At 39.2% G+C, this 13,924-nt stretch overlaps 1 protein-coding gene and 1 long non-coding RNA gene across 2 annotated transcripts; one reads left to right on the top strand and one right to left on the bottom strand.

Annotated features, from left to right (window-relative positions):
• Positions 1–33: 33 nt before the first annotated feature.
• LOC106016867 (uncharacterized) lies at positions 34–1,928 on the bottom strand. The gene is made up of 2 exons (XR_001189886.5): positions 1,773–1,928; positions 34–549 (listed from the first exon to the last, which is right to left on the bottom strand). It is a non-coding gene; the product is annotated as an uncharacterized lncRNA (long non-coding RNA).
• A 111-nt stretch (positions 1,929–2,039) lies between these two features.
• CER1 (cerberus 1, DAN family BMP antagonist) lies at positions 2,040–13,566 on the top strand. Its single transcript, XM_005018793.6, has 2 exons — positions 2,040–6,896; positions 8,372–13,566. The coding sequence occupies exons 1-2, from the start codon at positions 6,369–6,371 to the stop codon at positions 8,663–8,665; spliced, it is 822 nt and encodes a 273-aa protein (XP_005018850.4). The 5' UTR covers positions 2,040–6,368; the 3' UTR covers positions 8,666–13,566.
• Positions 13,567–13,924: the final 358 nt, after the last annotated feature.

Genomic DNA, 13,924 nt, shown 5'->3' with positions numbered 1-13,924 from the left:
ATATAACCAGTATAAGGGTAGAAGACAAGAACAGAGATTTGTTAGTTTATTTTCACAGAGCTGAGATAATGTATTTTTTAAGTAGTGAAAGTCCTAATGAATAGGAACATGATACCTAAATAATTGGATATAAGCACAGTATGTAAAAGGATACTATTTTATGCATACAGACAAATTTTTCAGACAAGTCTTAATACATTTTTACTGTAATTAAATAAAACTTATCTGCATCTTCTTTCTTGAATTATGTTAGAAACATTTTCTTGGTATTGTTGAACTCCTTGGTGAATTACCACTGCTAACCAATTATTATTCACACAAATTATTCTGAGAAAGTTGTGTTTTCCTCAAGACTGAAATTTCCCATTGCGCAGACTCCTCCTCCTCCAGTGTCTCAAGGTTTAATAAGCTGCAGCAATCAGGAACATATTCAGCATGGGTCCTCAGCATGGCTTTGGAATTGAGTATGTTCTCAGTTAGGTGGTATATATGTACCAGTATGATGGAGAAAATGCTTCAGAGGTGGCTACCAGTCCAAAATCTTCCATCCTGAGAATTGCAATAGAGAGAAAACAATCCATTTCATCATATGTCCTTAATGCCATGCAGATTATTCCATTTTACTGTCAAGTGTTGTGAGAGCAATGAATCAACGCATATGAAAAGAAACTTATCCTAGCTCTGCTAGACACAAAAGTGAACATTTTCAAGTGCAAGAATCTACATTTTGGCAGTAATTTGAAAGTTATATTCTAGCTCTGTTTCTCCAGAACAGAGAAAAGAAAGAGAAAAATGTGAATGGAAAGGTATATTAATGAGTCAATGCAAGAAATAACACAACAAAAGACTAGAAGCTGAATAGACAAAGGGTGAAATTCATGCTGTACAGTACATAGGGTTGAAAATACAAAATTATTTACTGGCTATTCTTTCCTATCATACTTCACAAAAGCCTTTTGGTTTCATAATTATAACTTCCCCGTGAGGCCTGTATGCGATCTGTTTCCCCGAAACTCAGTAAAACAAAGACCACAGATGGCTTTCTTTGATAAGTACAATAATTGGAGAATAAACTGCATAGTGCTAATTCATTAGTTCTGAGGTCTTCATGTGGGTTCTGTAAAAGATATATGTGGATACAAGTTTGTCTACATAGAATGTGTTTCTAAAATGATAGGATATTGAAGTGGACTGTAAAATATAAAATCCATTTTAATGATTTAATCATTAATCATGCTATAATGAAATTATTTAGCTCAACAGAAGGCAAGTAATTCAAGCACTGCCTAAGAATTATTTTTAGGCATCAACTGGCAGTGTAACTAATTACTCAGTTTATGTCCATAATGACTGAATAAACTCCAGCTCTGAAACGAATGAATAATACCACTTTGCATTTGCATGTCACTTGTCATCTATAGACCTGATAGTGTTTTTAAAAGATGGGCAAACATTCACGGTGACTATTTCTGAAAGCTGAATGTCCTGAAAAAATGCTACTATGAAGGCAAATCAAAGCCTGCCTGAAAGACGCTGCTGCATTTAGCCACAAAATTTAACAACCAAAATACAGTGAAAACATGTGCTATGCTTACATGAAAGGATAATCAGGCAGGAAAACAAGTTTTTATAAAAGATACATCATTGCTTTTTGTAGAAATCTGAGATTAGCTGCATTTGGAACATAATGATAATGTGCTCAGTCCAATATCTGTTGTCAATTATTAGACTATGCGGTTGATGTCACCACAAAAAGATGTACAAATACTTACTATTTTTAACTTCGTAGTGGTTCTCCAAATTCACTGTCCAAGCTGGGATGCCTTCCCACAATGCAGGCTGGCTCCTGGCTGAAACGAGAGGCTGAGGACATGTCCTGCTACCTGTGTGCAGTTATGCATGCAGCTGACTCCAAAGCAGATTTAGACTGTGTATAAATATAGAACAAACTGTGCCCAGATGTACCAGGCCCTGTTTCTTACCAAATTTGTCTCTTGGAAACCAGCCACAGCTTACTATTGTAGGCATGAAGAAGCAGGATGAGACTGGCCTGGCAGAACCAGAGCTGGCATGCAGCTTTTGGCTCTCAGCAGATCTTTAGGTAAAACTATCCAAGAAAATCCAAGAACCAGAGTTTGCTTAGCCTAGAGGAGATAAGAGCTCAGTTTTCTGCCTTTAGGTTGTAGAGAGATTTGTTGGTATTGCTTTGCTTCAGCCTTCTTTCTTGCTGTGTGGTACAGGATAGAACAGAAAATACCATCCTGATCTTAAACAGTGTGTTGTTTTTTTTCAGTGCCATTACACACTAGCAGTTTAACATCTATATCTATATGTCAGAATAAATCTTTATGCATTCCTTGTTAACATTTGCACTGCACAAATAATCCACACCATTTTACTTTACATACAAGTGTCTAGGACAAGAATTCCAGTACTAACATTTTCTTTATTATTGTGTGATATTCTTAATTTTTTTGCACAATGTTTCCTGCTTGCAGCCTGATTGGTTCTTTGTGAAAAGATGCAGGAAGAACCCCCTCTGGGAAAAAAAAAGGGGGGGAGGGGGAGGGGAGAGGAGGAGGGGGGGAGAAGGCAGTCATAAAATTATTTTGCTCATATTCATATTATGAACAGGAGAAGCTTCCAACAGAAGTTAAGGCTGTCTGGGTACTAGACCGTGCCTCAACCACATCAGACACATCAGATAAGAAAGGCCTTGCATGTATGCTTCTACTTTCAGGGCAGATTAGGGTAACATTTAATCAAGACTAAAAGTCTGTTCATTTTTACCTTGAAGGTGGTGGGATTTTTTTAAATTTATTATTGTTTTTTCTTCAGAAGGCTTTGAAAAGGGGTAAATTGGGCCCTTCAGGCACTTAGTTTTCATTTCTGTAAACATACATGTGAGTTAATTTATCCGTATAATTTTGCTTGTATGGATAAAGTTGAAACAAGCATTAAAGGATCAAGACTATAGCTGGACCTTTTAAATAAAAAATGCTGGTACATTGCTAGGTTCTTCACCTTGGTGAAAAGGCACTTCTCCCAAAGGAAGTGAAAAACAGCTTAAAAGCAAACAGAAGGAATATTTCTGTTTTATTTCTATAATCCAGAAGAAATGGATTTTAAATTGTTTTAATGAGCTTTATAATTTTAAATTCTGAAGCAAAGAGCTACAAAAATATATATTACTTCAAACAATCAAATCTAGTATTCGAAAGTCATTACCAAACATGTCAGACCCTTCTATGTCAATATAATACAATATAATACACAGGTCTGAGTATCATCTTTGTCTTGTAACATTCCAAGCAACTAAAATAATGAGGAAAAAGGAGAAAGAGTCATAAAACCATGAAATGACAGAATCTTTTAGGTCCAACTATTAACCTAGCAATACCAAGTTTACGGTGCCCCTAATCACCACCTCTACACAAATATAATGTACTTATCCTCCTTGAGTAATTCTGGACAGCTACCACCAATATGCACCAGATATAAGGAATTTTAGATCCAAACCTCAGTCACTTCAGCTACACATGGTGGCCAATGAAGACAGGGTGTCAGGATCCAAACTGTACTTTTAGACTACTTAATTTGCTATTGACAATCAAATTATTCCTCTTGATTCTTTCCTACTCCACCTTATTACTGCACATGCTTATGTAAATCTGAGGCAAGGACTTCTGGGGGATATGTGTCATAGCTGATCTTGTTGCAAATGCCAAGATTTCCAGTGATTTCATTCCTGACAACTGAGGTCTCTGTCCCTGGCAATTCTGAGACTTCAGGAAGGTACCAAATCAGCAGCAGAATTAAATTTCTCTGGACTGAAGATACAGAGTAATAAAGTTTGTGCCTGACAGTTTTGCTTCCCTTAACAAGATCCTCATCCCACTGAGGTCAAAGCACACATACTCAAATAGTGGTGTGTGAATACCATTCTTGCTGGAGCTCCATGCACTTCTGTCTCAAGGTTCAAATCAAGACAAGAACAAATTTTAACTCAAGTAAATTATGGAATAAGGACAAGCTCTAAATCTCCACTGTGTGTTGCATCAGTGCCATGCAAGGAAATTGCCAAGAACTTACTGCCTGCTAATCGAAGTAAACTAAACTTCATCTTCATCGATGATCTGGACAAGGGCATTGAGTGTGTCGATCTGCTTGAGGGTAGGAAGGCTCTGCAGGAGGATCTGGATAGGCTGCAGGTGGAGGACCCGGCACTTGGCCTTGTTGAACTTCATGCAGTTGACCTCAGCCCATCGGTGCAGCCTATCCAGATCCTCCTGCAGAGCTTTCCTTCCCTCGAGCAGATCGACACATGCGCATAGCTTGGTGTCATCTGCAAACTTACTGAGGGTGCACTCAATGCCCTCATCCAGATCACTGATGAAGATATTAAAGAGGACCGGCCCCAGCACCGAGCCCTGGGGGACGCCACTAGTGACCGGCCTCCAACTGGACTTGACTCCATTTACCATGACTCTTTGGGCCCGGCTATCCAGCCAGTTTCTAACCCAACGAAGCATGCGCCAGTCCAAGCCAAGAGCAGACAGTTTCTTGAGGAGAATGCTGTGGGAGACGGTGTCAAAAGCCTTGCTGAAGTCAAGGTAGACCACATCCACAGCCTTTCCCTCGTCCACCCAGCGTGTCACTTTGTCATAGAAGGAGATCAGGTTTGTCAAGCAGGACCTGCCTTCCATAAACCCATGCTGACTGGGCCTGATCGCCTGCTTGCCCTGCAAGTGCCGCATGGTGACTCTCAAGAGGATCTGCTCCATGAGCTTCCCTGGCACTGAGGTCAAACTGACAGGCCTATAGTTCCCCGGGTCAGCCCTCCGGCCCTTCTTGTAGATGGGCATCACATTTGCTAGCTGCCAGTCAGCTGGGACCTCCCCCGATAGCCAGGACTGCTGATAAATGATGGATAGGGGCTTGGCCAGCTCCTCTGCCAGTTCTCTCAGTACCCTTGGGTGGATCCCATCTGGCCCCATCGACTTGTGCACATAAGGTTTATGTGATATGGTTTAGTGGGGACTGTTAGCGTTAGGTCAGAGGTTGGACTCGATGATCTTGAGGTCTCTTCCAACCTAGAAATTCTGTGATTCTGTGATTCTGTAAACTAATTCCCCTGAAATGAAAGATATATTATTCTATACATCTGGTACAGACCTGCTTGGTTTTCAAAATTAATGAAGAAATTAGCTACAAACTTAAGAGTCTATTGATATAATCTTCCCAGTAGAAACAGGTATGTGTAGAGGACAGAGTACTAACATCGCAAGTTATCTGAAGCAGATTTTCCTTTTAATATTTTTGGATTAGAATCAATGTTTGAGATGTTTATTGAAAACATGTTTTTTCCTTTTCTCAGTGCTTTCCTAAGTATGCTGTACTACCAGAAGTTTCTTCTCACATGCTGCATAGCATAACTTTGTGAAACTAAGCCTCCAGCTTAGCTCTGGTAGTCTTTAGATACTTCTGTTGAGACATTCAACTCTAGAATCACAAAATGCATCACAAAATGTGTTTTGTTTAAGTCCTCATTTTGTTTACCAGTTTTATTGGTTATTTGTAGTGTCTTTGCTGTCTGTACAGGAAATTTCAGTATGGATCTTTGAGAATTGAGGGTGCAGATTTTATTGACCTTGTGAACTTATTCTGGACTAGTAAAACTTCTGCACTCTCACATCTGCAAAACTCCTGTGAAAGAGATGAAACTAGAACTAGTGCTCTCTGCCAGGTTCCTCTGGGTGTGTGAGCACAAGTCTGCCAGTTTGCAGCAGTGCTGATGCAGGCCTTGGATCATATTCAAAATCTGAAAGACCAAAATTAGTAGCAACTTTTGAAAACACAGACTGATTTTACATCTCCAGATCCAGCTTCATGTTTTAGAAAACATTAATCAGCTTGCCTGTTCCTGTTGTGATGAAATAACATTCCCTGTTTTGACAGTCTCTAGCTTTGTGGAATGGAAAGTCAAAATAAACAATGAAGACCACATTGAACATGCTAATACACAACCTCAAATGTTTCCTTAATTCCTAGGCCTCAGCTAGACAGCTTATCCAAACATTTCCTCCTGTTGACTCCCCCTGTCTCCCACACCATCCTAAGTTACTAGTTTTTAGATAGGAACTTGTAATACACATTATACAGATTGAAAGTGGAATTTCATTAGCACAAACTCCACTATCATAATTGTAATCTACAGCAAATGAATACAATTAAGCACACTAGGGTCTCCTCTGAGCTCCCCCCTCCTCTTGGCACACAAACTTAAGCTGACACCAGGCTCCTGTATAAAACTAGCACGCTGTTCACTGCAATAGCAGCAGGTCTACAGGGCTACACTCAGCAGGACCATGTCACTGCTTCTCCTTCAGCTGCTAGTGCTCTCACATCTTGGAGCCACAGAGCCACAGGTAGACTCACAGCAAAGGAAAAACAGAAGGCCATTTCAGCGGCTTTTCTACTTGGACAAAAAGCTGCTTGAGAGTCAAAGTTTTCGTGAGCTGGTGGGGGAAAACCCAGTAGCTGTTGAGGAAACCCAGGGACAACCAAGTTTTTTTGTAGCAATTCCACAGACAGCAGGAGAGAGTCAGAAGCAAGGGGAGAAAAAAATGTCCAGATTCATCCTTCCTAATGCAGAACTCTATGCAGACCAAGATGTTAGAACCTGGACAGCACCCAGAGAGGTCTCTCCCATGGAAAACGTCTCTCCATCCCACTATTCCAGCAAGAGGGAGGTTGAACATACCTATAGAAAAGATGCCAAGAAATTCTGGGACCACTTCATGTTAAGAAAAAATTCAGCTTCAGAAGAGGTTGTCCTGCCAATCAAGACTAATGAAATGCACCAAGAAACCTGCAGAACCCTGCCTTTTTCTCAGGTAAGAACAGGTGTCCAAGGTCAATAAATGTGTCCTTTTTCCTGCCTCTTATAATCAGCAAGTAAAGATGCATGGGTTAGTTCATTTGCTAAGACAAAGGGCCACACACTCCATACGCTCTGAGAAAGACTCGAAGCTTTATTTTGATGAGGCAGACTGTGAAACCGCAGCACTGGAAAGCCACACATCGTTTTCAGAGTTATTTATTCTCTTTTTGCAATGATGTTCTGACCTAGCCTGAGCAAGCAGGGAGGTGGTGAGCAATTGTCTATACAACAAATATACATCTATAATGTTTCTATACATGAGTTGCTATACATCTCTCTATATATGTACATATATATAAAAAATGTGTCCCAGAACAACAATTTACAGGAGAAGCTGGTTGATTTCCTACAGCTAAGCAAATTTTCCTGTCTATTGTATTAATTGAATGACTGATGCATATATCTAATTCCATACTAAGAATGTTGGAGAATAGGTAAATTGTCCCATTCCCAGATGAAGCCATTCAGTCATGCTGTAATATCAAGGCAAGTAAGCAGTGTAGACAACAGTGCTGTTTTCCTCATAAGGCCGTATGTATTCTGAGCATTCTACCAACACTGTGACTATAAGTTAAGGACCACTTTTTTTTTTTTTTTTTAAACATCCCTGAATTTATTTCCTTGGCAGACATATGTAGCCTAGGCACATGTACTGTTTTACTTTTTGTGTCAGTGTAATATGGCAAGCTTTCTCCATGATGGCTGCAGTTATGCCAATATCAAAGAGCTAACTTCAGTCTAGCTTTTCCTGGTTTGGGAATGTGACATAGTCTCTCCTGATACAAGCAATTATTACTCTTGCAAACCAAGAAAATTACAGAACTTGAATTACACTTTAAATATTTTATTTATTTATTTTTTAACTGCTAAATAACATTATATTCATCTCCCACATCGAAATAAATCATCAAGATTACAGCTGAATTTAGCTTGTGGTTTATCTGCAATAATGTTGGTACAAAATGATGTTTTAAGTCCTGCAAGTGGGAAAGACTGCTTAACCATGTTGGAAATGCAGAACTCAGAGACCAAAGGTAAATCCACCTATTGGATTTCTCCCACCAGCTCACAAAGGCTCTGAGTTGAGCAGAATTTTTTCCTGTGTGTTCAATCTAAAAAGTGCCCGTAGGAGTTCCAAAGTTTGGTCTTTGTTGTTTTTGTTCTGTAAAACACAAACCAGTCTTGTATTTTACTGCTTGATTGCCATTGAAAATAAATATTTTTAAAGTAAATGTTCAGAGAAAAAAAAATGGTTCTTATAGCATAGTAGTTTGGAGTTATGCTTTTTGATTTGTTTTGTTATTTTTGCCTTCATGCTTTCTAGTAAATCCCACTGGTCACTCATGTACCAGAAATATAGACTTAGTACTAAATTATATTCATGTATCACTGCTAATACTGTGATCTTCAAACTGTTTTCTGTTTCAGGGTATTGCTCATGAGAGCTGTGAGAAGGTGATGGTACAGAATAATCTGTGCTTTGGAAAGTGTAGTTCCTTTCATGTTCCTGGTCCAGAAGATCGTCTTTATACCTTCTGTTCTCAGTGCATGCCCACCAAGTTTTCTATGAAGCGCTTGGATCTCAACTGCACCAATTCTGTCCCGGTGGTCAAAGAAGTCATGATTGTGGAAGAGTGTAAATGCGAGATTCAAAAGATTAAAGATCCTCTGCTTGAATCTCGACAGTCAGATTTGCATGAAAATGCACATGAGCACAACTAACCTGTTTAAGGTACCTCTCAAGTCCCTGATCATAAGAATTTGCCAATGGGAAAAAAAAAAAAAATCAAAGAACTTCAAAGGCTTTCATCACACTGTTACACCAAAATATTAAAGATGTAAATTTCTACATAAACTGCCTCTTTGCTTCAACAATAACTTTACCTAAAATTTAACAGATGTTTCCTTGCAGTTGTTGAAGAAATGGAGATGGAATTATAGGGTTTGTGCATAATTTTTTTACTTTAACAAGGGAAACCGTCTAAAGTTTTCCAACCTTCCTGTAACTAGCATCCTAGGATGCTAGCAAACAACAGCTGAAGAACTAGCATGATGATTTATATCTACAAAAACCTAATGTAATGGCTGTTCTGCATTGCCTTTGCTTGCAGAGACTGCCAGTATTGTTCTACTGACAACACATAGGAGGCTTTAGTCTCTTCATTGCAAAAACAGGTCCATTTTTATATTAAGATAGTGACTGGAGAGTGTAAAATATAAATGGATATAAGGCATAAAGAGAGCTGTGATAAGTTAGGGTCATTCTGATTGCTCCCAGCTGGAGTTCAGTTTCCAGCAAAAACTAACACACCTCACAACTTACATGCTTAGTAGTTGCAAATGGTTTGCAAGTGGTTTGCCATAGAAACCGCTTGCTCTCTTTTTACACACCTGCAGTTCCTCTGCATGTATTTTTCTTGAAACTTTCATACAGTAGAAGGAGGGAAAAAAAAAGAAAAATACAGACTTCCACAGAAAGCACCAGAAATCAATGTATTTCCACTGTTGTTATTATTTAAGTTCACTGTGGAAAGGCAATGCACATTTTCCTGTTAGATGAATTTCAGTGTTGGTGGTGACAGCCAGATAAAGTTTAAGTAGCATTCTCAACAGCTAAGCTAAAGCAGAAAACACATTTGTGTGATCAAAAATCTGCAAAAGGATCTTATCAGCATGCTGATACCTGTCTAGGTTTATAGGAACACCAGAGAAGGCCTTCTGTTAGAAAAGGTCTGATTCCAGTCCTAGCCAGTACAGACAGCATGAATTGCTGTCTTTGCTGCTTTCTCCAGTTGCTTCTCCCTGGACTTGTCTGGCATCCCAGATTCCAAAAACTGGACCATACTACTTCTAACCAGCTCCTGTAATCCTCTGGGAATCTGCTCTAGTGCTACTGCCATACTGTCAGACTGGGCCCCTCTTATTAAACTATCCACAGCTCTTTCTTTGGGTATTGGAAATCAGTATTTGTATAACTGGTATATTCAAGGGTATGGTAAATGATTCCCTTGTGTATGAATAGTGCTGTGCCCAGAAGTATCTTAATATTTTGTCCAAGTTCATTGTGGATTTAGAGTGATATGCCCATTTTTAATTTTACTGAAAATTGCATCTGAATGATATTCTGGTACTGAGTCTGAATGGCTGTAGTAGCAGTTTGCATGTTACATGCAGTGACAGAACTGAGGACTACTATATAGTTATATTTCACTGTATATAAACCTGATTCTAAATAATAAAAATTGCCCATTAAAACTAAGCAAAGCCTTCTGTCTGTCCTTTTGCACTAAAGACTAATATGTAAACTGTATATAGCTGTTTGTAGGTTACAGTGTGATATATAATGTTATTTCAAATAACAATCTGTTATGTTTTTACCATCCTTGTATTGAATGCATTACACACAATAAATACTTATTTTTAACTTATTTTAGTATATATTCTAGCTTTATAATACTGATCGATATTCTTAGGATGCCAGCTGGTGAAAGGATTCAGAAATCTGCCATCACATGCTGGGCTGCATGGAGCATAAATGGGCTGAGATTATGACCAACTTGACTATTTAACCTGAAAAAGCTATATTTTCTGAGGCTTCTTATTACTGACATTTAAAGCTGCATGAATATACAGGAATCTTTGTCTGCATTTTCTCTTTTTCTTTTTTTAACGCAAGTATGTCTCAGACTTGATACTTGCAGAGAACCACTTTGAAGATAGGACCTATGCTTCCAATAAGAAGGTAATTAAAAAGAAAAGTCATCCAGTCTTTTAATTTTGGCATGATTGACTGCTAAACTGTGACTTTTGCATATATGAATGGCAGAACTGAAGTTATATTTTAGACTGTAAAGAATTCAGCCTGATTTTTAAAGCTCCTTCTGTGTACTGAAGATTACTGTAGTCAAAGAAAGCTATTCATGTAAAGAGTCTGAAGGAGTAAATTCTTAGTGTGAATTTGCACAGCTTAAAAGGAGGTGAAAAGAGGTAATGACAGCTGTAGTAATTGCTAATTAGATTAGTGCTGTAGGTTTTTTTGGATGAATGTTTAATTAACCCAGCAATGACTGGTTGCATGTAATTAGCACAGCATTCTGCAAAATCAAGAATGTGTTAATTGGATAAGACTTCTCAGCCTCTAAAAATTCATTATTAGGAGTAAGTTGTGCCTCGAGCTAACAAGATTTTGTTCTCTCGGCACAACTGTGATGGCCTCTACTAGTATAATGATGTGGGTCAGAAAGGTGAGGGGAATGACCCGTATCAGTGTATGGATCCTTCCTGCGGTAATGCTATTATAGCAGCAAACCTGCATGACTTCACTTCAGTTGCGTGCACTCAGAGGTTGCACGCTTCCTGTAATTAAAACTTTCCCACTGTATCTATGCTTGCAGTGGAGTACTGTAATGTGACCTCTACGGTTCAAACCTAACGTACAGAACAAGACTAAGCTATAGCTACAGAGCTGTCAGAAAGCTCACCTCAATCTGAAGTGAAGTCTGTGCATTTCTGACATTTTATTTGACCTCCTGGACATTTTGAAATGGATGTGGAGTTTCTGTTCTTTACATTGGAAATAATTGAGGAAAAATGCTGTTTATTCTTATTGCTTAAGAAAATTATATCTTCGCTGTATGTTATTCTCTATAATAAGTGTTTTACAAGGTTGGCTTTAATGCCTGTAACTACATCAAACACCAGAGGGTAGCTCTTAGTGAATTCTACTGAACCATAATTTCCAGGAAAAAAAAAAAATCTCTGAAGTTGCACTCAGTACTTTGTGGTTGGTACTTTGTCCACTACACTTAAGAAATGTTCACAGCAAACCTCATGGCTGTCAGCTAACAAGCTTTAGCATGTTTTACTGACAGGTGGTGAAATCTCACGCAGTACTTTCTCCTAAATTTATGAGCTCCTCACTGGAATCGCAAGACAACAAGATTCCTTGCTCCGGGAAGAGGCCCCTGCCAGTCTCTGCAGCTGGATAACCACATTGTATGGGGCAACTGGGAATGTGTGCTGTGCATGGGAAAAGGTGTGGGGTTGAGGCTACCTGGGGTCCCCCATCAGCAGGCCTGTGTTTTGGGACTTTGCCAATGGAAACAGGAAATATGTACTGATAGTGAATTATAAGTATTTCACATTTTCTGTCTTGCTAATCAATCCTAACTCCTTGAGCATCTGGTAGGCAGCTACTGATTTCTGCTCCCTTTAAAGCTCACCCTGTCAGCTGCCAGTATTCCCTTTCCTCAAATGAGAAAGGAGATAAAAAGATGCTGCATTTGGCCCACTGCAAGAGTATTGATAAAAACATTAAATCTCTGTATTGAGAACAAAGTCATCCTGTTTACAGTGCCTCATGCTCCATGGCACCAGCAGAACGCACTTCAATTTAAACAGTGAAGAACAGATCAAAAGCTAAATGGAATCCAAAACAAACAACCCCCTCCCCCGAAAACCAACCAACCAAAGCAACCCCCCAAAAAACACCATGACAAAACAAAAACAAAAAGATGCCAGCCTTCACTATGGCCTTTTCTGGGGAGTTCTTCTTTTGCCGGTTTAGGATTTTGCTATTAGCAGACATTTACTCTCTGCTGAATCTGGTTCAAATGCACCTCACAGTCTAATAGCTGTGGAGACATTCATCCCTCCTGTCACCCTGCCTGAACTCCTATCAGTAAGCCCTGGAGGGAGAGAGGGCTTAGAAGAGCTAATGTTACAGCAGGGAATTACCTGAGGGGAGCTCCTCATGCCTTCGGAGGGCTGGGTGAAAATTAACCCCCTAAATTAGACTACTGCCTGGTTTAGTATAGACCTCATTTAACCCCTCTGGGCTGGGGGATTCACCATGCCTACAACTGAGGCAGAGGGATCAGAAAATGAATCTGGCCTTTCATTTCCCTTGCGGTTAGGTCAGAGATGGAGAGAAAACAGAGTCCCTGATGTGCATGACTAAAATATTCCAAGGGATGCTGAGTGGGAATAGATTGAAAAGGTTTTTGTTTGTTTGTTTTTGAAAATGGCAAAAGGAAAAGAAAAAAATGCATTGTGCAAATTTATAAGATATATTCTTTTAACTGTTAATGCTTCATCCTCAGTATGTGACATTGTGACTGACAAAAGCTTCTGGGCCAGGATCAGGGCAGGTTTCATTTCAATGTGGCATGTGACTAATATGGACCTCTGTCATGCACCAGAAACGTGGACCTTCACGACATAAAGAATTTGGCTCCTTCTGAAGTTTACAAGAGTCTCCAATTTATACTAGCAAGGTTTCCATGGAAGTGAGCAACAAAAATGGTGCCAAAGAAAAGAAGTGGCAGTAACAAAACGCACAATTTAGAAGGATCCAGGAAGGTATGTACTGTTGAGAAGGCTGATTTCTCAACCCAGGAGATACCTGAACACAGACAGCCCCTACTGCACATCGATCATAGGGTACAATTGGACACAAAATGAATCCTGGAACACAGCCTTATGAAGCAAGGGACTTGTAAGCTGTAAGAATCCAGGGAGTCATAGTGCATACCTCTCTCTTGCATGTGCTCTCTGTAACAGAGCATCAGCTGTTCCTGCACATGGCTTGATTTTAGCATGCTGATTTAATATTTACAGAGTGCCAATAAAAATTTTATGATGACAGCTGGTGGCTCCTGTGGTAATTTATAAACAGCAACAACAACACAACACAGACATCAGAAACTCCAAGAGGAATTCTACACTATTGTGCAATATTCTCCACCAAAGAATATATTTCTTATTTCACAGACTTTTAATAATCTATGTGTAATATGTCCATGTTGGACTTTATGTAAAGTCCATATTATGCAGTTAATATTTCCCCTAGGTATTTTTTTCTTTTTTCTTCAGAATGGACTTGGCTATAAAGACTCATCATTACCTATCACAGCATCTGAAATAAAATGGATCTAGATTTGCTATTGTGGTAACAGTGTTGGGTAATTTCTGTATTTGGGG

The sequence above is a fragment of the Anas platyrhynchos genome, chromosome Z (assembly GCF_047663525.1).
Source record: "Anas platyrhynchos isolate ZD024472 breed Pekin duck chromosome Z, IASCAAS_PekinDuck_T2T, whole genome shotgun sequence".
Lineage (NCBI taxonomy): Eukaryota > Metazoa > Chordata > Aves > Anseriformes > Anatidae > Anas > Anas platyrhynchos.
This window is presented reverse-complemented; position numbering and strand designations above follow the sequence as displayed.

What these genes read in the sequence shown, in the direction of transcription:
- CER1 (XM_005018793.6), top strand. Translation starts at nt 6,369, where the DNA reads ATGTCACTGCTTCTCCTTCAGCTGCTAGTGCTCTCACATCTTGGAGCC. An exon ending in GAACCCTGCCTTTTTCTCAG is followed by an intron (nt 6,897 to 8,371) that starts GTAAGAACAGGT and finishes TTTCTGTTTCAG; the next exon opens with GGTATTGCTCATGAGAGCTG.